This window comes from Pteropus medius, unplaced genomic scaffold (genome assembly GCF_902729225.1).
Source record: "Pteropus medius unplaced genomic scaffold, Ma_sr-lr_union100, whole genome shotgun sequence".
Lineage (NCBI taxonomy): Eukaryota > Metazoa > Chordata > Mammalia > Chiroptera > Pteropodidae > Pteropus > Pteropus medius.
The window spans coordinates 2288710-2311056 of record NW_024349798.1 but is presented as its reverse complement, the minus strand read 5'-3'; the positions used below and the strand labels follow the sequence as shown (position 1 = coordinate 2311056).

The 22347-nt window shown below is 52.8% G+C and overlaps 1 protein-coding gene across 1 annotated transcript in view; it reads right to left on the bottom strand.

Annotated features, from left to right (window-relative positions):
- Positions 1–1204: 1204 nt before the first annotated feature.
- GTF3C1 (general transcription factor IIIC subunit 1) overlaps positions 1205–22347 on the bottom strand; it is a 68510-nt gene continuing 47367 nt past the window's right edge. The window contains exons 24-37 of the mRNA XM_039884684.1: positions 21296–21453; positions 19308–19450; positions 17075–17156; positions 15035–15147; positions 12873–12935; positions 12034–12127; positions 11050–11222; positions 9351–9638; positions 8337–8596; positions 6841–7121; positions 5060–5594; positions 4266–4317; positions 3221–3413; positions 1205–2231 (exon numbers count right to left, since the gene is read on the bottom strand). Coding sequence (XP_039740618.1) covers positions 2019–2231; positions 3221–3413; positions 4266–4317; positions 5060–5594; positions 6841–7121; positions 8337–8596; positions 9351–9638; positions 11050–11222; positions 12034–12127; positions 12873–12935; positions 15035–15147; positions 17075–17156; positions 19308–19450; positions 21296–21453 — 2648 coding nt within the window. The 3' untranslated portion in view covers positions 1205–2018. The remainder of the gene's footprint in view (positions 2232–3220; positions 3414–4265; positions 4318–5059; positions 5595–6840; positions 7122–8336; positions 8597–9350; positions 9639–11049; positions 11223–12033; positions 12128–12872; positions 12936–15034; positions 15148–17074; positions 17157–19307; positions 19451–21295; positions 21454–22347) is intronic.

Genomic DNA, 22347 nt, shown 5'->3' with positions numbered 1-22347 from the left:
GGTGGATGGACGGATGAGTGGGTGGAGGGAGGGAGGGAGGGAAAGGCCAGCCTTGCAGAGCAGGCGGGCCGTGGAAACGTGCAGTGGTGGTCACAGAAGAGCTCCCTTGCTCCACTCGAGCTGTACCCTCACCCCTGAGTCCCACCTCCCCAGCACGTGCCCAAAGTGTCCCTCACCTAGGGGGCACAGGAAAGGCGATGAACTGCTGAACTCTGCTTGTGCTGGCACTTGGTGTCCTCAGCCCACCCAGCCCTCCTATGAGGGAGACATTGTACCCCTGAGGGGTGTGAATGTCAAGATTCCCAAACCCGCCTTTCTTCCATCATGTGATGCATTCCCGAACAATCAGCATTTGTAAAGTATTTGCTGTTTGGAAAGCAGCTCACATCTATTATTCTACTTTATCTCAAAAAATCCCCTCAAACACTATCTTTTTACACTCGAGTAAAAACAAAAAGAAAAAAACGCTGCTAAGACTTGGCCAGGTCTTGGCTGTGCTGGGGTTCACCCTTAAGACTCCAGACCTCACGCTCCTGGCCCTGGCCACCCTGGAGCCGGGCCTGGAGTGACCAGTGACCAGGTCCCTGACAGAGGAAAAACAAACATAGGGCCACACGTTGGGCCAGGCCAGACACTGCAGGTCAAAAGTGTCTGGATGGGCTGGTTTTATAAGGAACAGAAGCTGCAGTGGCTGTGAGACCAAACCCAGGGGTAGGGCAGTGGTGACTGGGGGCCACGTCCCAACTTCTGACCGTCACGTGCAGTTTTGCCAGATTTCTCCATTTTTCAAGAGAAAATGAAATTTGGATTTTTAACAAAACACAAAACCAAATTAAAAAAGAAATTTGGCACCTAAAGAAAATAAGAACTTCCATGGACCAAATCCATGCCACAGGCCTGCGACCTGTGCCACCTGGCACTGGGCTGGTGCTGCCTGACACATCTGCACGAGCTTCTCTGCCCAGATGCAGAGAGGGGTCCCGGTGAGATGAGGGAGGGCTTCGGGGAGAGGCAGGCAGGCAAGGCCGCGCGCGCCCTGACTGGCCGAACTCAGCCTCCTCCCTTGTCCTTTGGTTTTACTGGGAACACTCATCCATTCCCGGCTCTTCTGCAGCTCAAGACAAGGAATCCCCTGGGGACCAGACTCTTTAGGAACCAGAAAACTAAATGTACTTTACTTCACTTTAATTAAAAAATAAATAAATACATGCCAGGGATTTTTAATGAGGAAAGAGATTGAGAACAAAACCAACCAGCCCCAAACCTATGGAACTCCTGGTTTCTAGCCAGCAGAAGAGGGCACACCCGCCCAGCTGGCAGCCTGCCAGGTGGCTTGCAAGGCTATAAAGGGACCTGCAGGTTCCTCTCTGGGTGGCTTGTCCCAGCCTCAGGGGTCAAATGTCCTGCCTGGAGAGGACTAAGTCTCTGCTGGGGCCCCGGGGGAGCAAGGCACACAGCCCCCATTCTGTGACATGTCCTTACAAGGCCCTGACGCTCGGGGGCACTTGGCTTTTCTGGGGAGCCAGGGAGTCTGCTGTGGTCCTGGGATCTGGACCATGAGGTGTGCACGGACGGGCGAACTCCAAAGCCCAGAGCTCCCAGCCCCCATGAGCCAACAGCTGGCAACGCTGAGGTCCACACAGGAGTCTCAGGGTCTGGGAGGCAGCGCCGTTTCCACGCGGCAGCCACGTGGGCCTAACACGCTCACCCGCCCAGGCTTGGCAGGGTGACAGGCAGATGGCCTGCCGGGGGTGGAAACGTGCCTGCGCCAACGGCCATGGCCCCAGCGAGGGGAGAAGCGTGGGTGGTCCTCTTCCCAGAGTTCCAGGCTGGGAAATCAGGTCCAGTCAGGGCCGGAGGCTCAGCACAGACCTCCTCAGGACCTGGGCAGGGTGCAAGGCTGTCTGTGCCCCGACCTGGCTGGGCCACACTGCAAATGTGGGCACAGGCCCCACTCAGGAGAGCTCGCTTCCTCCTCAGGAGCCAGAGACGGAAGAGTCGAGATGGCCCCACGTGCCTCATAAGTGGACCCACTTGTTCCAGTTGACCTCGTGGGGAAACACACGGCCCAGCCGGAGGGTGCAGTCCAGTGTGGGCTCGTAGAACACCGTGGAACTCTCGCCCGGGCTGGAGGGCTCCTCTGCCTCTTCCATCATGGGTCTGGAGAAGAGTGATACAGCCACGGGCTTTCTCAGCAAGCGCTTCTTAATGCAGCCGAGGAATTCCAGGCCCTGGAGATACCAGACACACAGGTTTACCGGTGCATTTGAGGACCACGTCTGCTGCTCCCCAGACCAGGGGACACCTGCATCTGGCCTTGAGTGAGGAGGAGGAATTTACTAAGAGGGTTTAGGCGAAAGCCCAGGGCAAGAGAGAACAGTGTGACCAGCACTGGTACAGCAGCGCAGTTCCCAGCAGGGGTTGCAAAGTGGCTTCCCATGGGCCCAACCTGCTTCCCGATTAGGTTTTGTTGGGCCTGTACATGTTTGAAAATTTAGGAAATTTCACATTTAACTTCCAGTTTCTAGCTTCTGTCGAGGAGCAGGAGCCACTGGGCACACATGGCCGTGGGGACACAGCGTGGCAATCAGGCTGAGCTGTGGCCCAGCTACTGGCCGTCAGGCGGCCGAGGGCACATCTCCAGCTCTGTCCGCCACCCACGAGGGCTTGTCGCTCATGTACCAGCCTGCCCATGGCCTGCGAGTTTGTGACTCCTGCTCTAGAGAAAATGTCAGAGACAAGACCCAGGAAGGCCACCAAGAGAGCCATCCTGGGGGTAGGAACCCAGGGCAAGAGTTGGGGATGCAGGAGGCTGAGTGGAGGGTGTTGAGAAGCAGGGCTGGCCGCCAGCAGTGCTAAGGGGCAAAGAGGCCAGATGCAAGAGGACAGAACATGGGTGTGGAACTTGGTGGGGCAGAGCTGCCCCAGACCTCTCTGTGCAGGCCTGAGAACGGAGGCGAAGAAAACAACAGGGGGCACCCAGAGCAGAAAGCTCTTCGGAGGAGCCTGGCTCCCTGCCAGGAGGCCAATGCGCCGATCTCTGCGTCTGCTGCCCCGCGTGAGTTGCCCCTCTGTGCAGTGGCTGTACCCTGAAACTCATCCAGCACACCCACCACAGCAGCCCTCTGAGACCCCCACCTAGAACCCAGGGAGAGGGAGCCAGGGTCGGGGAGCCAGGGCACCTGTGTGGAGCCCTCCCCGTCGCGGCCCCCCACCGCACCTGGAGCAGCTCGAGCACAGCGATGGGCTGCAGGACGCCCCGGTAGTGCTGTAGCAGGCAGCTCTCGGGCACGCCGGGCCTGGTCATGATGTGGTACAGCACGGCCTCCATCATGCCCTTGCACACCGGCATGTTCAGGTGGCCGTCCACGATGCGCCACGGGCGGCCGAGGAAACAGACGCTCTCACAGTCCCTGCAGGGCAGGCAGACAGGTGTCAGGCTTGGTGGGGAGAGAGGGACAGCTTGTTCACAGGGAGGCCTGCAGCCTGGCCCAGGTCACAGGGCTCCCAACCCCAGGGCCGACTAGAACCGGCTGAGGAAAGCCACGACATGGGGATCTGCTCAGACTCAGCAGTAACCAAGACTGTGAAGAGCCAATGGCCCCCATGTGCTGCCAGGGGACACAGTGGCAGGGGAGGGAGAAGACTGCCCAGCTGGATCTGGGACCCCTGGGCCGGCAGCTGCCTCCACCTTCAGGCCAAGCGCACAGAAGTCTTAATGCAGAAGCTCTACTCTGTGTCGCATACAGGGGGTGTCAGTTACTCTTTCTTTAGAACAAAGGTTTCTGCCAAACACTAAACTGATGATTGGTCTGCCACACGGGGCCCAGGAGTGGGACAGGCTCTGGACTAGCTGGACACTTGGCTCTGACCGCTGTGACTGGGCCCTGGGGATATGAGCTCTTGGGAGCCTGGAGCACGTGGGTTCCACCAAGCTGTGGGCAAGGTAAACACACGGAGCCATACCCTCACCAGAAAGGCTTCTCTGCAATCCACTTCTCAAGACAAACCTGGACATTGCAAATGTCTAGCACTTCTGGACCCTACTCACTACCTGCAAGGACCACCTGCCTTGTTCCCCCAGTGAGTGGGACAAACAGTCCTGCACATTTCCGACTGCCCCTGGCCAAGAACCAGGCAAACTGTCCAATACCATACCTCTGTGGCAGATCTTCACATGTCATCATCAGTTCTGGTTTCCCCTGCCCGGGAACCCTGAGAGCTAGCTCTCCGCTAACCCCCCACAATCTGAGTCACATACTCACCTTTCCCGTGCTGCTTGGGAGAGGCTGCCGGACACAGAACTCTCTGCCGAACCTGAGAGGAGAGGCGAAGGGCATGAGGGGCTTTCAAAAGCAGGAGCACGTCTCTTCCTGTCCACCTCTCACAAGCACGTCTGGGCTGTGTGGGGAAGCCGCGAACGAGGGACAGTGACCCCGTTCCTCACAGAGCCTCCATCCTCCGAGTGGTGGCCACGGAGGCCGAAGCCGGCATGCCCTGAACAATACTGGGACAGACCGCAGTGGCCGCGGGGGTGGGGTGGGGCTCGGCTCACCCCAAGGCTGCTCGGACCCACCAGGGGAGGCTCGCCTTCCATCCAGAAGCCCTGACCACAGAGCTGTGTGTGTACAGCCCTTAGGCGAAAGCAGCCCCACCCCTCCTCCCAAACCAGCTGCAGAGGCCACTGCAGAGAAGAGAGAAAAGGACTCACACACAGGACAGGAAACGGCAGGCTTCGGTCAGTGCCAATGCTGAGGGAAGGGGAGCTCCCTCCCATTCCTGCCACTGTCCCCTCCCACTGGCTACATCAGGAAACACGCTTCCAGAACCCCCCACCCCGTGTCCCTCTCTGCTAGTCACAGACCTGCCTAGGAGCTGCAGGAACCTCCTGCCCACTCGTGGAAGCGCTAAGCATAAACAGGGAAATCGCTTCCCCTTCAGGTTGCTTGAGGCCACAAAGCTTGCTTGAGTAAAGGGCAGCAGGTTCCCACCTCAGGACAATCGGGCCCAGAAACAGAGTGGAGGTGGGGCAAGGGGGGTGGGAGACAAGGTTCCACACCTCTGGGGTCTTCTGAGTCCTCGGGAAGCTGGGCCTGATGGCTCAGCCGCTCTCTGCCTGGGGAGCCTGGTACCCTGACACCTGCTTGGTCCTCCTGTCCAGCTTCCGCTGCCCCTGTGTCTCTAGGAGCGACGGGCAGAGCAGGCGCCTGGGTTTCTGTCCTCTCCTCTACTCTGGGCCCGGGACTGGGGCACAAGCGCACGTCCTGGAGTGTGGGCCGCTTTGCCGGGGGCTTCTGGGCAGTCTCGGAGGCGGTCTCCCCACCCTGCTGGGCGGGGTCGGTGCTGGCCCAGCTGGCGCGCCTCTTGCTGCTTTGGGAGCCCTGAGGAGGCGGTGCCTGCTTCTCAGCGGGCTCGCTCTCACTGGAAGGCCCCTCTGGAGGTCTGGCCTGGGGGTCTTCTCTCTGAGTGTCAGTGTCCTCCTCTTTCCCTTTCAGCCGCACCGAGTGCAGGAGCCAGGGCTGGGCAGAGGCCATGGTCACCAGCCGAACAGAGTTGCCGCCGACTTCCAGTACCTGGTGTCGCTCCAGGAGGTCCTAGGAAAAGCAGGAGACACACCGGGTCTGTGCGAGACCCCAGGACCATCAGGGTTTGCTTCCCCCGCCTGATGTGCTCCAGCCTTCAGGGCAGACAACTCGAGGATGAGGCTGGGCTTCCAGCCCCAGGTCAGCCACCAGCTGCCCTGTGGCTCTGGGCTAGTCCTGTTCCTCTCTAGGCTCAGTGTGCCTTACTTGTAAAACAAGTCAGATGCATGAACTTCTTGGAACCACAGCTGTGCCCTCGAAGTTTACAAGTCTCTTTCCCCCACAGGACCTCACACCCTGACACCTGAGTGCTATCAAGCTCTTCTGCAGTAACCATTAACATTCCCAGACAAATGACAATAACCTCTCTCGCATTCATACTGTGCCCTGCTTCCAATGTCCTTGTTCTTTTCTAGGACCTGTACCAGCTCTGGGCGGCACGCAGGGTCACCATCATCTTTCTTTTAATTTTCCTATTAAAACCTCACAAGTCAGGGTTCAAGGAATTTGCCCCGAACCAGACCTCACGTCCAGGTCATGTGGGTCTGGGGGTTTGCTGGGGGTACCTGCCCTCTGGGCCTCTGGGCCGGACACCAGGGAACTGAGGGAGCTGCCTGACCGGTCACCTCTGCTGCCTGGGCTCCACACTGAGGCCTGGGGACAATCTCCAACCCTCACCTCCCCAGGCTCCAGGTGCATCAAGACTTTTATGGAAAATTGAACCCCCGTGAACAGCAGCAGCTCCTATTTCCTGCACTCATCAGAACTTGCTTGGTAACCACAAACATTGGCCCCCGTCCTCCTCCTCCCTCATGACACTGCAAGGCAGGCATCTCCACGACAGCACTAACAAGTGACAAGCATCTCCTGACGGCCTCCATCTCCTGACGATGTGCAGGAGGGCGGCCAGGTCCCAAGGCGCTCTATTTAAGAGGTCCATCTGTTGTTACATTCCTTAGGTTCAAGGGTCACTGACGCAAATGGGCCCAGGCAGGTCAAGTGGTGAGCAAAGGGGCTCCAGCCAATTATGCTGAGGGAGCAAGACCCAGTCTGGCCAGACCTTCTAACATTCAGGAGAAAGCTGAGTTTTAGGCAAAACTTCCTATTTTTAAATATAGACAACTAATTCACTTTTTTTAAAAAAAACAATAACGTTTTATGTCTATGTCCTAAACCAAGTGCATCTGCAGTGTGCACTTGGCCTGTGAGTTGCAACTTGTGCTTTAGCTACCCCAGGCTACCTAAGGGCACAGCTCACCTGGACGTAGTCTGTGAAGGTCCTGGTACGCTCACCATCTGCCCTCGCAAACGAGGAGAACCGTCTGCTCAGCTCTGCCTTGTCCACCCCAAAGCAACCGGCAGCCGCCACAGCGCCCTGGACCTCCAAGGCGGCAGACACGTCTCCAGGTTTATACCCGGACAGCTCCACCTGGTGGACAAACTCTTCTAGGCTGCAGGCGTCTTCTTGGCTATTTATCAGCCTGGTAAACATGTCGGGGAGGCAGGAGGTTCCCACTGTTAGCTCTTCCAGAGAAGTGTCTGTGAAGATAAGAGAATCAGAATGGGCCCCTCCCCAGGCCAGTGCTCTAGTGTTACTGTGGCAGCACGTGCTCCAGTGCCAACTCACTGCTCCCCAAACAACGAGGGGTCACCTTCTGGGTAGACACCGTTTGGCCCCTGGCAGTCAGGTTCCTGAGACATGCCCCTGGGTCCTTGACTGCAGCCAACAGGGCTGGATTCCCCAGGGCCCGGTATGATTCTCCTGCTTAAGACTCAAAGTGAGGGGCTCAGAGTTGCTGGCTTTGGAAAACTGTGACCCTGAACTTCTGGAGGGGAGGTCTTCAACATGGCCGGCCCTCGGCCCCACCCTTCGCGACGCGCCACGCTTGCTGCCCCTCAGACTCCGTGAGCTATCCTGGGACTCTTCCGCACACCCCCGCTCATGCGTACATGAGCCCTGGCTGCTACCTGCTGCTTCCTGTAAAGGTATGTCTGCTAAAACCATAGTCTCAGGTTATCACTAGTTTGCCTGGGACAAGCTCCAGACAATACACAAAATACTGTGGTTACAAAATCAAAAGTAAACACCATCCACCTTGACTTGTGAAAATAAAGTTAAGTCTGACACAGGAAGGAAAGGGGCAGAAAGGAGGAAGGGAAATGCAGGGAAGAGGACTCTAATATTCTCATTTTATGTAGAGGGAGGAGGACTGCTTAAAATTGAGAGTACAGAAAACGGAGCTTCAAGTCAATTATTTAAAGTTTCAAAGGTAATCAACAGAACAAAAAACGTATAAAAATTGGAAGGAGGTTAGAAATAACGAATGTAAGCAAAAGTCATTATTCATAGTAAGAAATCAAAATACTTAAAAATTTCATAAAAATGCATATTTAGAGTTACAAAGGGAACCAGAAGAACCAAAGTGAAAAAGCTGCCAGGAGAGCAGGCTAGGGCTTGGGGGGCGGAGCACGGGGACGGCTGCTGTTAACACGTGCATGAGTGACTGATAAAAAGAAAATGTTGCTATGGAAGCTCGAACATGAGTGTGGGCACCGCTCGGAGGCTCCCCATTGAGGGGGCAGCAGAAAAGGCGTCTGGGACACGTGCTCCTCCAGCCAGCTGCCAGGTGGGGAGGCGTTTCTCTTTGTTTTTGCCTCAGCCTCAGTTGGCTGCGGCTCCGTACTTGGCCTTCAGAGCTGGAGGTTGGGGGGTTGGGGGGTTGGGAGGGGCCCCGGGTTGGCGGGGGCGCTCACCCGTCGGCCCGAGCTGGGTAGGTGCGGGGCTCTGGCGGAGCCGGAACTTCACGCGGCAGGAGTTCACCACGATGCTGTCGTTGGGGTTGAGGTTGCGGGTGCTGACGATGCCGGGGGCGCAGTAGCCCCTCATCAGTAGGTAGTTGGTGTGTGAGGCTTGGCGGGCTTTCACCTCGATGCTCCGGCGCTTGTCCCCCGGGTCTTCGTCCAAGTCTTCCTCTTCGTCCTCGTCCTCGTCCAAGGCCCCGTCCTTCCCCAGGCTGGGAGAAGACAACTGCCCTAGGTGACGGAGCTCAGGCCAGCCTGTCTGCTGCCCTGCCGCCCGCATGGCGCACACCACCGCCCTCAGAGTGCCTGTGGTTCGGCCTGAGCAACGGCCTGCAGTCACTGAGGACACCCTGGGCCTCTGGCTATGAAGGACAGCAGGGACTGCCACTCCAGATCCCCTTGGCCCACCTTCCCACACGCTGCACTCACCCGTTCACATACCTGCATCTTCGTAAGTGCTATTCTTTTGGCTGAAAACCCTTCCTAGTCTGTCTAAAAGAAGGCCTACTTCTCATCAAATCCCGGTTCTGTTATTGCGTGTTCAAGGAAGCTGTGCCAGTCCTACTTTCTCTGCTGACCCCTCCTTGCCACACTGTACCATGTCCTTCTCTTTGGCACAGCCAAGTCACGCCTCCTCTGGTGCCCCTGGCGCCCGAGGCACTGGCAGGAGGCCCTGGCCCGAACGTGGCGTGGGCATTCTCGGCTAAGAGGTCTGAGGCCCCATCCTGTGAGGCCCTATCCTGTGAGGCCCCCGCAGGCACTGCCTCCACTCTGTCTGCACAGCAAATGCCCACGCAGTGCCGGCCCAATGCACAGCAAGTCAGCACACGCTTGTTGAATGAATACAGACCGGATGTCTGAGCAAACGAACCTGCAGACACCACATCATGAGGAAGTGACGGCCCAGAGCTGCACTTAGAGCGGCGTGCGCAGCACCAGTGTGCCTGTTGAGGGCTCAGCCCTTACCTCTTCATCACCTCGTTCTCCACCATCGAACTGTCCACCACCACAATCTGCTCGGGGATCCTGACATCCACGGCGACAAGGCCCAAGGAGAGGAGGGTCAGGGCGGCCACACAGTGTCCTCCAGGGCCGTCCAAAGAAAATGCCACCAGGTCATTTGAGGAGTCATTATTATCCTGGTCTTTGAAGGAAAAATTATCAGGCTGGTCCAACTTGCCGGCAGCCCGGATTCTGTCGAAGAACTGGAATGATTCTGTGCAGATGGTGCTTGGAAATCGCCACGTGAAGATCCTACACAGACAGAAGGCAGGTGAAAGCCTTCCTGAGGACGGGACGTTGGAGGCCTTCACTTGGACAGGCTACGCACGCTTCAAATCACTGTGGTCCAAACTAAACATACCAGCTTCTCTTCCACCTCAAACGATGGTGCTGCATTTCAGCCTAACTGTGCATCTCCTCCACTCATCTGAGCACCTTTGAGGCGGAGTCATGTCTTTTTATCTAACTCTATGCCTCACAGGCACTCACTATAGGTGCTATTTGGGGAAGATGAATGTACTTTTTGTATTAACATTCTTTACAAGGCAAGCCCTGAACCCATACAGAGAAGAGGGCATGCGAAAGGTGACTGCAGAGACGTGAGCTTTTGCCTCTGCCCAGAGTATAACTTCCTAAGACTCTGCAACAGCAGAGACAGAGGGACCTGGGAGGTCAGAGAGAGGGACCCAGGTCTTCCTGATCTGCTGACACCACCTCTCAGCTCAAAGATGAGGATGCTGCAGTCCAAGAAGTGGCTTGAGGTAAAGTGGCCTTGTTGGACTTGGGGGTGCATATCTCTTGCCTCCTAGGCCACGGATGTTTTTATCACATCAGGCCGCTCCCTGGGGAGGCAAAGGAGACTGAGGGTCACTAGCGATGGGTGTTTAGGAAAGGAGCAAGTGTCTGAAGTCACAGGCAGAGAGATGGATAAAAGAAACGAAACAATATTCATGTTGTTGCTGTTTTTGAATGTGGCTTCTGCAGATCTGAGGACTGGTCAGGGGAGCAGCACGGAGAAGGGAAGGGTCAGCCAAGGAGAACTGGGACTATTTTAATGGACTTCCTCTGTGTGGTTAAGGAGGCTGGGGATGCAGAACACCATATGTGCAGCGAAGCTGGCATGGCGCCACGCTGGGAGCTGCGAGGGGTGCTCCTTTTAGGAAGCTCCAGGAAGTCCATACCACCACTCAGATTGCTGTGCCGCAAACCGAGTCTGAGAAACACCTGATGGCTTCAAAAGGAAGCGTGTGCGCCTGTAAGATGGGCGCTTGCTGCCGCTCCGAGTATGAGGGTTAGGGATTGTGGTTGTGCCCAATGAGGGTCCGCTTTTAACTGGATCAACTGTTAAATGAGAAACTCATCTTACCCGATTTGACAGGAGAAAGGGAAACGAACTACCTACAAAACTGGTAAATGCCCAACACGAAATACTGCCAAGGGTTAACCTTATGCCCACACAAGGAAGGCCAGGTGTGGATGAGAAAACTCATTCCCAGAGGCTACATCTTGTACACGAGGCCACGAGAGGCCCCAGGCGCCAGGCCCTCTGATGAAGAAGGATGTCCTGTTACTTCCACTCACATGCGCTACACAGGCTCGGCCTCTGACCTGGGTCTCCGGCCTTTCCCCAGCCCAGGCTGAGAGCTCCTGAGCAGGTGCTCACCTGTAGTAGGTCTGGGACAACTGGTAGGACATGGGCACAAAGGGCAAAGCCCGGTTTTTCTTTGGGCCCAGCGTGTGGTTGACCCGGCGCCGGTTGACCAAACTCCTCTTCTGGCATTCCATGAAGGCCTTCACGAGAATCTGGTCCTTATACTCCCGGTACAGGCGGAATGTCTGCAACATAGCCAGCCGTGAGTGAGCACACTTCTCCAGTGCCTGCGTGAACGGCCGGGTCATGTGGCTGCTCAGAGTAAAGCTGATGGTCTAGAGGAAGTAACTAGTGTGGGGATGGGGGATGGGGAGGCTGGAGCTGACACCTGGGGGTGTGGTAGGGGCAGGCCTGATCCTGACTATCAACCTTCACCCCCACCATCATGTCACACCTCAGAGACCACAGAGGAGGACAGGTACGTGGAGAGAAAGGAAGGCTGTGCACTCCACACCTATTTCTTGGGATACAGCTGCCAGGAGTCAATGCGGACTCGCTCGGGATACCACTCTTTCTTATTCCTTGCCCAACCCATCAGCATGTCTGGTAGGCTCGACCCCAAAAACATGTTCTCAGTGCATCTGGTTCATGTCATCTACACTGCCTCCATCTAGTTCACACCATCATCATTTTTCACTGCAGCTTCCAGACAACTGCTCTCTCTGCTTCTACATGTGCCACCTCCCTCAGCCCCTGACCATTCTCCACAGCAAAGTAATCCTTTGATGTCCAAGTGAGACACATGTTCCTTCCCAACCTCAAACCCTGATGGCTTCCTCCTGATATCCACTGTCACTATGCTGGACGAGGACCCCTGGGAGCAGGACCTTGCCCACTCCGGCCCTGCCTCCAAGTCCAGCCCTCATCAGAGCACTGGGATTTTGGAGGTCACTGGATCCTGTGCCTATACCTTTCAAAGATGAAAGCAGTGAGGGCCAGAGTCTCCCCAGTCCCAGAGTGCTTCTGCGAAGCTGATGCTGGGTCTCCGACACCCACCTGGAATGACTGGCAGGACTTCATCTGGCTGTCGGAGAGGGCCAGTGTGCTCTGGATCAGGTTCTGGAGCACCAGGAAGTGGATGTCCTCCACGCTGGAAGAGAGGGCGGCAGAGCGGCATGAGGCCTCAAGGCACCGCTCGTCCTGGGTAGATTCAGCTCTCGTTAAAAAACAATTTTCAATCTCATAAAAGTGAATTCCCAAACTATTCGTAAACCAAAACAAAATAAATGATGGCTTTTAAGCCTTACTAACTGGTCGATTTTTGCAGGAAAAAAGTTTCAGCCTAGGGGGTAAGGCGGGACGTAACCTGGATACAGATTTTCACAACAACGAACAAATGTGGTTAAGTGCTTATATTTTCCTTTCATCCACTTTTAACAAGTTTTTCTCCAAAGAAAATAGGCTTCTTACTGAAATATAGAGCTAAAATCGAACAGACTATTGGTCATCCAAGCTGGAAAAAAAAAGCTGAGCTTTCCAACCAGAGTTTTGCTTGGAAAGCTCGTGGGCTGAGATTTCAAACCCTTCCCCAGCCTATCTTACGGCCAGGCCAGTGATATGTGAGTTTAGAATTGTGCAAACTTTTTCTGTAAAAGGCCAGATGATAAATAATTCAGCCTCCATGGCATATCTTGTCTTGTCACAACCACTCAACTCTGATGAGCTGATGAAAGCAGCAGAGACAACACACGGAATGGGTGTGGCTGCGTTCCAATAACACTTTATTTACAAAAGCAGGAGGCCGGCTGGATCTGGCCCTAGATGACCCCTGTGCTAGGCTGTAGGCCACCCAATCAAGCAGCTGAGGGAAAGGAACTCGGGATGCCAGTCCTTGCCTATTAAGTTCGTCCTCCTTTCTGATTTGATCTTTCTCATCTCCAATCGCCAGAACTCGGTATCTGCGTAAGAAAACAAAAAAAGAGCATTTCAGTGCAACGAAGTGGACCTTCGCTAACAGAGGCGCAGCTTGCTCAAGACCACCATTTATTTTATTTTATTTTTTTAAAAAAATATTTATTTAATTGAAGAAATTATTTAAATTTTTCCCCCCGTCTTCCTCCCTCCTCCCCGCTACCCTCTGGTAACCACTAGTCAGTCCATTGTCCATGTCCATGAGTAAGACCACCATTTATTGACTGAAATGTTGAATAAAATGTTAAACTCATTAAAATTCAAACATGTACATGTAAAATGAGAAAATGCTGTATTTTGTCCAACAAATGAGCATGTTAAAAAAATGAGGGTTGAGAAAACGAGGGATGTTTAGTTACTGACAATTATGAAGCTGTACGGGAAAATGTGCACAGCGGGAGCTGCTGTTAATTGTTGAGGGAGGAGGATATAAAATGGTGGGCTTATAATGATCAAAAACACAAGAATGAAGACTGGAAGAAAATACCCCCAAAGAGAATAGGTATTGAAATTACAGATTATTTCCCCCTTTTTTTCCCTTGAGCTTCATGTAATGCTTTCCTGTGTTCATACCAAGCGAATAAACACAAGAATAAATCATAGAACTACTTTTCAGAAAACATGGCTATTTATTTGTAAGCCATTTCTTTGGTTTCTATAAGACTAAAGTCAAAATTCATTTTTGCAATAGTAAATTCCTCCTAAAATTTAGTAGCAAGAAAAAGCACCTTTTCAGAAAAACAAGTGAACTATTTTTAGTCAAACAAGGAAATATTGGGGACCATTTTCTTTTTTGCCTTGCCTCTCAGAAGGGTCAAGGTCAAATTTAGTGTTAAACTGTTCTATCTGGAACTTTTCCTTTCTCTCTTAGCGGTCTCCAACCTTTTTGGCTCAGGGACCGGTGCTCTTATGAGAATCTAATGCCTGATGATCCGAGGTGGAGCTGAGGTGGGGATGCCCGCGCTGGGGAGTGGCTGCAAATACAGATGGAGCTTCCCTCGCTCACTTGCCACTCACCTCCTGCTGTGTGGCCCGGGTTCCTAATAGGCCACAGACCACTACCGGTCTGCGGCCAGGGGGATGGGGACTCCTGTTTTAAATGGTTCATGAACTCTCCTTTAAAAATCTTTAACTGTCTTCTTTTTCAAACTAAAAGTTGTTCCATAACTTCACTGAAAATATGTGGAGATACAAGTTACAGATGGGTGAACAGGACATGTGAAACATTTTCATGATTGAATAAGAACTGTGCCATTAAGGAATCTGGGGAACAGTTTACTGCCATGAACAAAACCACAACCCCCCAAAAAGCTAAATAAAGGCTGTCAACTCTGAAAATGACTACGAATTGCTCTTTAGGCCTGGCATACAGCTGGCACCACATAAATTATTTGTTGAACAAATGAAAGAATGAGCTCTCCAATGGAAATGCAAAGGGCTACATGCAAAGGCATCGTACAGTTCACACACAGGAACAGGTCGATGGGTGTCATCTCCTTACAGGAAGGAATTCAGAAATACGGTGGCTAGAGGGACTATCTGGATGAGGATGGTGAAGAGAGAAGATTCACATTGGGATTAAACAGAGGGAACAGGCCTGGTTCACAGAACACAAGATTTTAAAATTTCACAGAGTTCTGTGCTCAAACCCAAGTACGTTTTACTCTAGATGCTGAGCTGGAAGGGCTGGGCCTCTTGAGTTAGACCCACTGAAGTTCAAATCCTGGCCCTATTGCTCACAAGCACTGTGACCTTGGGCAAGTTACTTTCATTTCAGTTTCCTCGTATGTAAAATGTACAATCTTAGCAAAAGCACAGCAACCACCTGAGAAAGCCTCAGCTAAGTCAGCAGCAGGCCTGCGTGGGAGATTGAATAGGAGTGTCTGGGGGGCTGGGGATGGGAGCGGCTTCCTCATTTTTGAGTTTCAGTGATAGGGGGTGAGGTGGTCCAGAGTCAGGAGACACAGCAGGGTTAGCTGCAGGGCCAGGTGGGCCTGCTATCAGGGGAGACACTGTGGCCATCCCAGTCGGTAACTTTTCCTTTTGTCCCATAAGCATCACACAGAACCTCCCAGAAGAATCTTACCTGGCAAATAGCTCCTGGAGTGTGTCTGGGATTTCAAGGTTAGGATTCTTCAGGGATGAACTGAACTTCTCTTTAAGCTTTTCCACGAATTCTTTAAATTCGTTGGCACAAACCTTTTAACATGAGAGAATGATATGTTAAGCCCTTTCTCTCCCTGAAGGGTCTTGCTAATATACACCAAAAAAACCAACCAAACAAACAAAAAAACAAACTTGTAACAAACTTCGGTGACAGTGACCTCCCAGAAATGCTGACCGAGAAGTGCTGCTTCTTCTGCCTTCCTGCACCCTGCCCCCCACCCCCAGCCCACCGACTCCACCTGGGAAGGGGAGAGATGCTCAAGCCCTGTGAGGTTTTCTGTCACTTGCATCATAGGCACTCCTGGAGCACCTGATGCCAAAGAGCACGCTGACAGCCTTCACACCTGCACCGCCAGCCCTCCCAAGTCCCAGATGAGAAGACCCGAACTTTCCTGCACACTCCCCGAATGCCCACCACGTGCCCCCATTAGCAGGCTTGTGTTCCCGTCACCTCCTTCCTCCCAGGTCTGTTCCTCCCTGGCTCACCCTTTCCAAGTTTACCTCCTTCCTCTCCTCCACCTCCTCGCTCAACTGTGGTACCCAAATCGGTCCCCTCCTGTACACCCGCACCGCCACCAGCCCAGTCCAGACCTGGATCACAACGCAGGCTCCTCACTGCCCTACTATCTCCACTCTCACACCTCCAATCTCTCTTCCGGGGTGTGGCCAGCAAACTGACCAAGTGTCCAACACAGGATGAACCCACCTCCCTCCCTACTGTCTCTCTCTGTGGCTCTCCCAACACCACACCCATGGGTCACCTCATTCCCCCTTCCTTCACGGTCTTCGCTTCAGCTGGTCCCCCATCTTAGGAGTCTGGATTCAGTGCTGACACTTTTAAGAGCCCTCTGTAGTAGATGCTGTTGGTCGCCTACTTCCTTCATCCCTTTCTTTCTGAGGAGGGAAGCCGGCCCTGCCTTGGTTTGGGGAGGAAGCACACCAGCCCAACTGGATGAGTCAGGATGGGTCTAAGGCAATGATGGCAAGTTCAGGGGCTTCTGAGAAGGGCTGTCCCCTCCCTGATGTAAGGGCCCACTGGGCTCAGTGCAGCCCCTCTCCCCACTTCTTCCAGCCCCCAGATTCTGCTGTGAGGACCCGAACTCCAGCAGTCAACCAGCAACCATGAGGTGACTGGCATGAGGATGGACAGCTAACTGCTAGGGACCAGAGAGGTAGTGACAGAATGAACCTGGGTCCTTGACGGTATCTTTGCTTTGCCTCGCACGCCCAGGACTGCCTACCTCTGCACTGCTTAGCATATGAGAAAACAAAGCCTCAGCCCCTGTGAGGTTGTTTTGTCTGTCACTTGTATTACAAGCTCTCCTGGTACTCCCTCCGTGACCTCAGCGTGCCTGTGCTTTCCTCTCTCAGGGTGGCTGCACTGTTCTGCAGAGCTTATTTACTCCTCCGCCTGTCCCATTGCCCTGTGGCTCCCTCAGAGAAAGGATGGATCTTTATTTCGATTGGCCTGGCCTGGCACATGTCTGACACATACATAGTACGGACTGATTTTAGCTCAACGTGTGACTCAGTGGACTCTGAGCTGAAGAGCAGAGACGTCTGGGTCTGGAAAGAGAGCCCCCTTTCCTTTATAGCCACAGTCTCAGCCTCACCTGGACAGAAAACTAAGAAAGGATTTCATACTCAATCCGCAAGCTTTCCAGGAAGTCAAGCTGTTTGCAACTTGAGCTTCCCTATTTTTTTTTAACAAAATAGGCCCAAGGAACAGCAGCATTGCAAAGCAGCATGTCAAATTCTAACCATCTTTAAAAACTAAAGCTGGAACCAGATCAAATGAGGTCCAAAGCCAAAGAACCGACAAGTCAATTTCCCAAACGAGCAGGAAAAAGCTCATGTTTGTAAGAACAGCAGAAGCACCGTGAGACCCATAGTACCGGACCAGAACCTAGAAGCCCCTGCCTCCCGAGCAGGCCGAGCCCAGCCACCGCATGCGGCTTACCTTTGGATCTTCATAGTCACGTTTTCGATTCATAAAATCTCCGACGAGGGCCTTATCCTGGTATACCTCAGCCAGGCACACCCTGCAGAGAAGACCAAACGCGGGCAGAAACTGGCATGACGTCCACGCCCAGAACCCAAAGAAGATCTCTGGCCTCACATTCTGGCTTTGTCCAACCATGAACTGTCATTTACTTATACACCTGTTGTGTGATTATAGCTTTTAAAAATGAAGGATTTGGGCTCAGCCAAACCTGACTGGAAGCAGGCCCGTTACTGCTCACACGTTATACCTTGGCTTCTCTGAGCTTCCATCCTCTACGTGTCAGCTGAGACCAGTTAACTCCCACCTACCCCCACAGGGACTTGGCCAGGACCAAATGCGACGACTTGTGTGAAAGTGTATTATAAATTGAAAAATATTATACAGGCACTAGTGCTTTTTGTTGTCAAGAGCGTTAACTTCCTCCAAAGCATTATTTGTCCACTCCATAAATTTCCTTCTCTCCAGGACGTAAGGAGAGCCTGACTTGCCCAAAAGGAAATGAGGGAAAGGCAGTGGAGTTTGCTGGGCTCCTATGAGCTGGGCACTTCACCTTCATAAAGGGCTTGCAAGGCAGAGGCTGTAATTGCATCGTATAGCTTGGTGAGGTAAATGAACCCCTGAGGTCACACATGTGCCAATGGCCGGGGCAGGTGGGGCAGGTGTGGTTATTGCTGGTTTATCCTGTTTGCAGGTGAAGAAACAGCCTCTGAGTGGATGAACATGCGTCCAGGTGCTGCAGCTCTGAGCTGCAGTGCAGATGGAGACCCAGGCCTGCTCTCTCCATAGCCCTGTGTGCTCCACTTCCCCGGGCTGCTGCAAACAAGCGGCAGAGTGGCAGGCACGGGCCCCCAAGGTACCGATTTCACCTCACTGCCAGCTCACTGTCACCCTGGCTGACTTGTCTCTCCCTGTGGCTGTTTCCACTCTGAAAAAAGAGGCATTTAGACCAGGCAATCAGGACCCTTTCAGATCGAAAGGTTTAAGATTCCATGCATGGGGGACAGTGGTTTCACATGGGAAGGCTCCTTGGTATGTGTAACCTAATGGTTCTCAGCTGGGGCGACTTGGCCCCCCAGGGGACATCTGGAGACAGCTGGGTGTCACATGGGGGTGCTACTAGCATCTAGTGGGTAGAGGCAGGGATGCTGCTAAACATCCTACAGTGCACAGGACAGCCCCACAGCGAAGAATTATCTGGTCCCAGATGTCTCCAGGGCTGAGGATGAGAAACTCTGGCTAGAGCTGTTTCCTCAGCAGTCCAAATCTGGGCTGATTTCTTTACAGTCTGGCTGACTGCAGGCAGCCCACGGCACAGAATAAACCCAGAGCCAAGCTCTCCTACTGGCCCGTGGCATAAATGACCAGTTGGTGGAGATGGTACTTCCTAACCCTGCCAGTGTCCCCTCCTGGCTCTATTTCTAGTTGTACACTTGGGCACCTATCCCAACACTTGGATGCTCTCTGGTCCCCCCAACTTAAGCCCACACCTGTGGAGCAGCTGGGGAGGAATCTGATGAGGATGGTGACAGCTTTTTGCCTGGGCCCTGTGAGGCGATGGGACGGGGGTGGGTGGGTGGGTAGCCTCACTGGCAAAAGATAAACCACAAGGGGAAAGCTTTGTAACTCCCAGCCAGCTGCCATCACCGCACACACCAGGCCATAGGTGGGCAACCCTTAGGGAACACCCGCCCTGCTGAGGACATGGCTGCGTGCATTTGGTCCGATAACCCTGGGCCTGTCTAGCTTGTTCCTGGAGTGAGGCCTGGCACTAATATGGAGATATCGAGAGTTGCTCTGGAGTGCTGAAAACAGTAGTGCAAGTCGGCAGATGCCTCTGCCTCTACATGCTATGTACGTGATATTCAGTAAGTCACCTAACCTGTTTGGCCTCTGTTTCTTTATCTGTAACAAAGGATAACAGCCCCTTTCACAAGGCTGTCCTAATGTCTAAATAACATCTTGCACAAGAAAGTGCCCAGAAGCACACCTAGTCCCCTCAATAAACCAAGGACAACCTCACTAGTAAGCACGAGCGCTTGGACAGAAGGCTGGTGTGCTGTGGCACAACTCAGAGCTCTACCTGGATTTTACACTGGACCTCTGAGCATAAGATAGAGAAGAGTAAAGAATGAACTAGAAGCACTGGATTAACACTGCCATGGAATTAGGAAATTCAAATAAGGCTTACTTATAGTTCAGATAGGCTTGTGGGTTTTTGATTATGTAGCGAGCTCTTCGTCCGACCGAATGAGATGTTTTATCCAAAGACTCTTCGAAGGTGGCATGCAAAATGTCCCGCACAACCTGCCAGGGGACGAACGGGCCCTTCACCTGCACCAAACACAGAGCCAAGACGGGAAATCAGCATCCTTGGAGCCCATGTCGTGGGTCATGGACACAAAGGGGTGCGAAAAATATGTTCTGTGTACCCTCCTTTGTGAGCAGACAGTCCAAGCTGCCACCTCGTGTGTTTACTTGATCACATTAACTTGGCATCGATGATATGCCTGGCACTGACCGAGGTGCTGGGCAGAGAGGAATAAGACAAGTCCTCAGAGTCCTGTGGGAAAAGAGTGCTCGGAGCTGCTGGGGAGGACTGACTGGAAGGGCAGCACGCGAGCAGAGGTTATGAGTATATAAAACGTGCTTAGTGAGAGGGTTTTACAGGCTTCATTATACGTTATGTATGCTCAGAAACATTCTGCATATTGTGCTTGTATGTTACTTTAGTAGAGACAGAATGTGCTAAATTAGCAGACTCAGGAGAACACCTTGATCATGCGCAGGAAGGCAGAGCCAAGATAAGTTAGGGCCTTGATGACGAGGTCATTTTCTTATAACCCCAGAATGAGGTGGCCTAAGAATATGGTGTAAGTTCGAGTGAGTGAGTGGAGGGTCTGCTGACCCTGAACGTGCAGAACTTTCCTGGCTCCTCCAGCTGCATCGAAGGTGGGTAGAGGCAGGGAACAGAAACTGGGGACAGCAAAAGTCACCTTCAGGTTCTTCCTTGGAGAAGAGACAGGGTTAGATTTAGGAGGGGGCAGAGGCATGAGAGAATCTGAGAAAATGGCCAAGAAAAGGGATCTATTGAGCCTGCAGGCAAAGAACATCCAGACACAGGACTGTGAGGGCGCTTCTCTTGGCTGCATGCTTGACAACAGGGCTCTTATAAAGCTGCCTCACCCGCTCTACTTCAAGCATTATTTCATGCAAGGGGACCTAGGCTGGACAATGGCGGAGCTCAGTCTCCTGGTGGCTTCTGTAAACCAGTTTGATGGGGCATTTGCTCACCCAGATTGCTCTCCCCACGCCTTGCTGCAAACTGAGGAGATAAGAAGAGCAAAGCTGGCAAGAATGGACAGACTAGAAGTCACTGAGGCTGCTTTGGGGAACATGGCGAGGCGATGAACTCTGGCTAGGGCTGTGGAACCATCTTGGAGACAGTGACATAAGAGGAAGTGGGAGAGTTTGCTAGACAGGGAGCACCCACCGGGATTCAGGAAGACACACGGGTGTGGGAACTGTGGGGTTAAACATGGGGACGTGAACTGCGAGAAAGCAGGAGAGCCAGGCAGAGGCCACTGCACTGTTCCACACTCACTCTGTAAATACCAACTGAGAGGTTACTGTGTGGCAGGCACCATGCTAGGGGCTGCAGCAATGAAAACAAATAAGAAGTCGCTTTGCCTTGAGAAACAGTCACTCCAGAGGGCTAAGAGATGCCAGGGGCAACAGGAGCAGCGTGAAAAGTGTACGTCCAAGAGACAGAATGAGAACACAGTAATTACTCCCATTTGGCAGGATCAATGAAGCCTTTCCAGAGATGATAAACAGTTACTAAAAGAGAAACCGGAGTTTTTCGGGCAGATGAGGGTCGGGGGAGGGGAGCGGGAACCGGTTAGATTCCCGATGAAGATGAAGAGGGAATAGCTTTGGACTGCTTTGCCTGCAGCCAGAAGATTTGCATGTATTAGCTGAAGTCTGGAAAGAAACATGCAAAAATGGGAGTGGTGTTAATTTGTAGGATACTGGGAAATGCTTTTTCCAGAGGCCGAGAGAAGTAGATGAGATGAGTGGCCCCCCTGCATGGGTGGAACAGGAAAGAGCTCCCCAAGAGGGACAAGCAAGTGAGCTGGCTGGAGGCTGGGAGGAGCAGGGGGCCAGGGGGCAGAGTACCTTGGTGTTGAGGACGTTGCTGGCAATTCGGCAGAGCATGAGCAGCCCATCTTCCTGCATGGACCAGGTGACACGCAGCCGGGTCATCCTCTGCAGGGCGCTCTGGTCGGCCTCATCGTGGTAACGCAGCCTTTTGCTTTTTTCTTCTGGGAGCTCTTCTAAGAACACCAAGGGGAGAAGGGAGGGAGCCTCTAACAACTGGCTTGGAGCTGTCACTCTGGAGAGGCGAAGGGTCCCTACCCAGCTAGTAAGATTTGACCAAGGGTCTCAGTTATCAGAATCTCATTGTGTTAGAAGCCATATAAACTAACCACAAAAGACAGTCCTTCCTGACAGATTTTTTTTTTTTAATCCTTTTCATCATCTCTTTAGTGGAATTTCACAGTGATGGGCTGGGCAATCTGAATGCAGCCTCCTGTTAGTTATCTGCCAATCTTCAATCCTTACTGTGGTGCCAAGCCCTTTGAAGATGCCTTCACAGAAGCTTATGGAACATGCTCAGGTCTGAATGGTTGGGCTCCTACTGTTTCCCTGCTCTGTGACCTCAGAGATGGTGTGTGAACTCTGGTGTACCATGGGGACAAGGCTTATCCTACAGGGCTGCCTTAAGGACTGAATGAGACTGGGTATAAAACACCCAGTGCAGCGCCTGACACAATGTAGCTACTAAATAAAGAGTAATAGTTGCTAACTCTATGGAATATTTACTATGTGCCAAACACTGGTTTGAGCTTCTTATATACATTAATTTATAATTAGAATAATACTTTGCAACAATCTTATGAGAAAAGGAATCTGAAACAAAGCAGGATCCAGCAACTTGCCCAAAGTCACACAGCTAAGTAGCAGACAAAGAATTTGAACTTGAGGTCGTAACCACTAGTTTTTCCCAGGTCTCTTCTTTTCAGGGGAGATACTGATGGGAATTTCATGAGGTAGACACCACAAGCTACTGCCAATTCCAAAACACTGTTTAGTGAGCTTCTCCTAAATTAAGGCAGAAGAAAAGTAGGGCAGGAAAATCTGGATTCAAAGTGCCACCACCACCACCG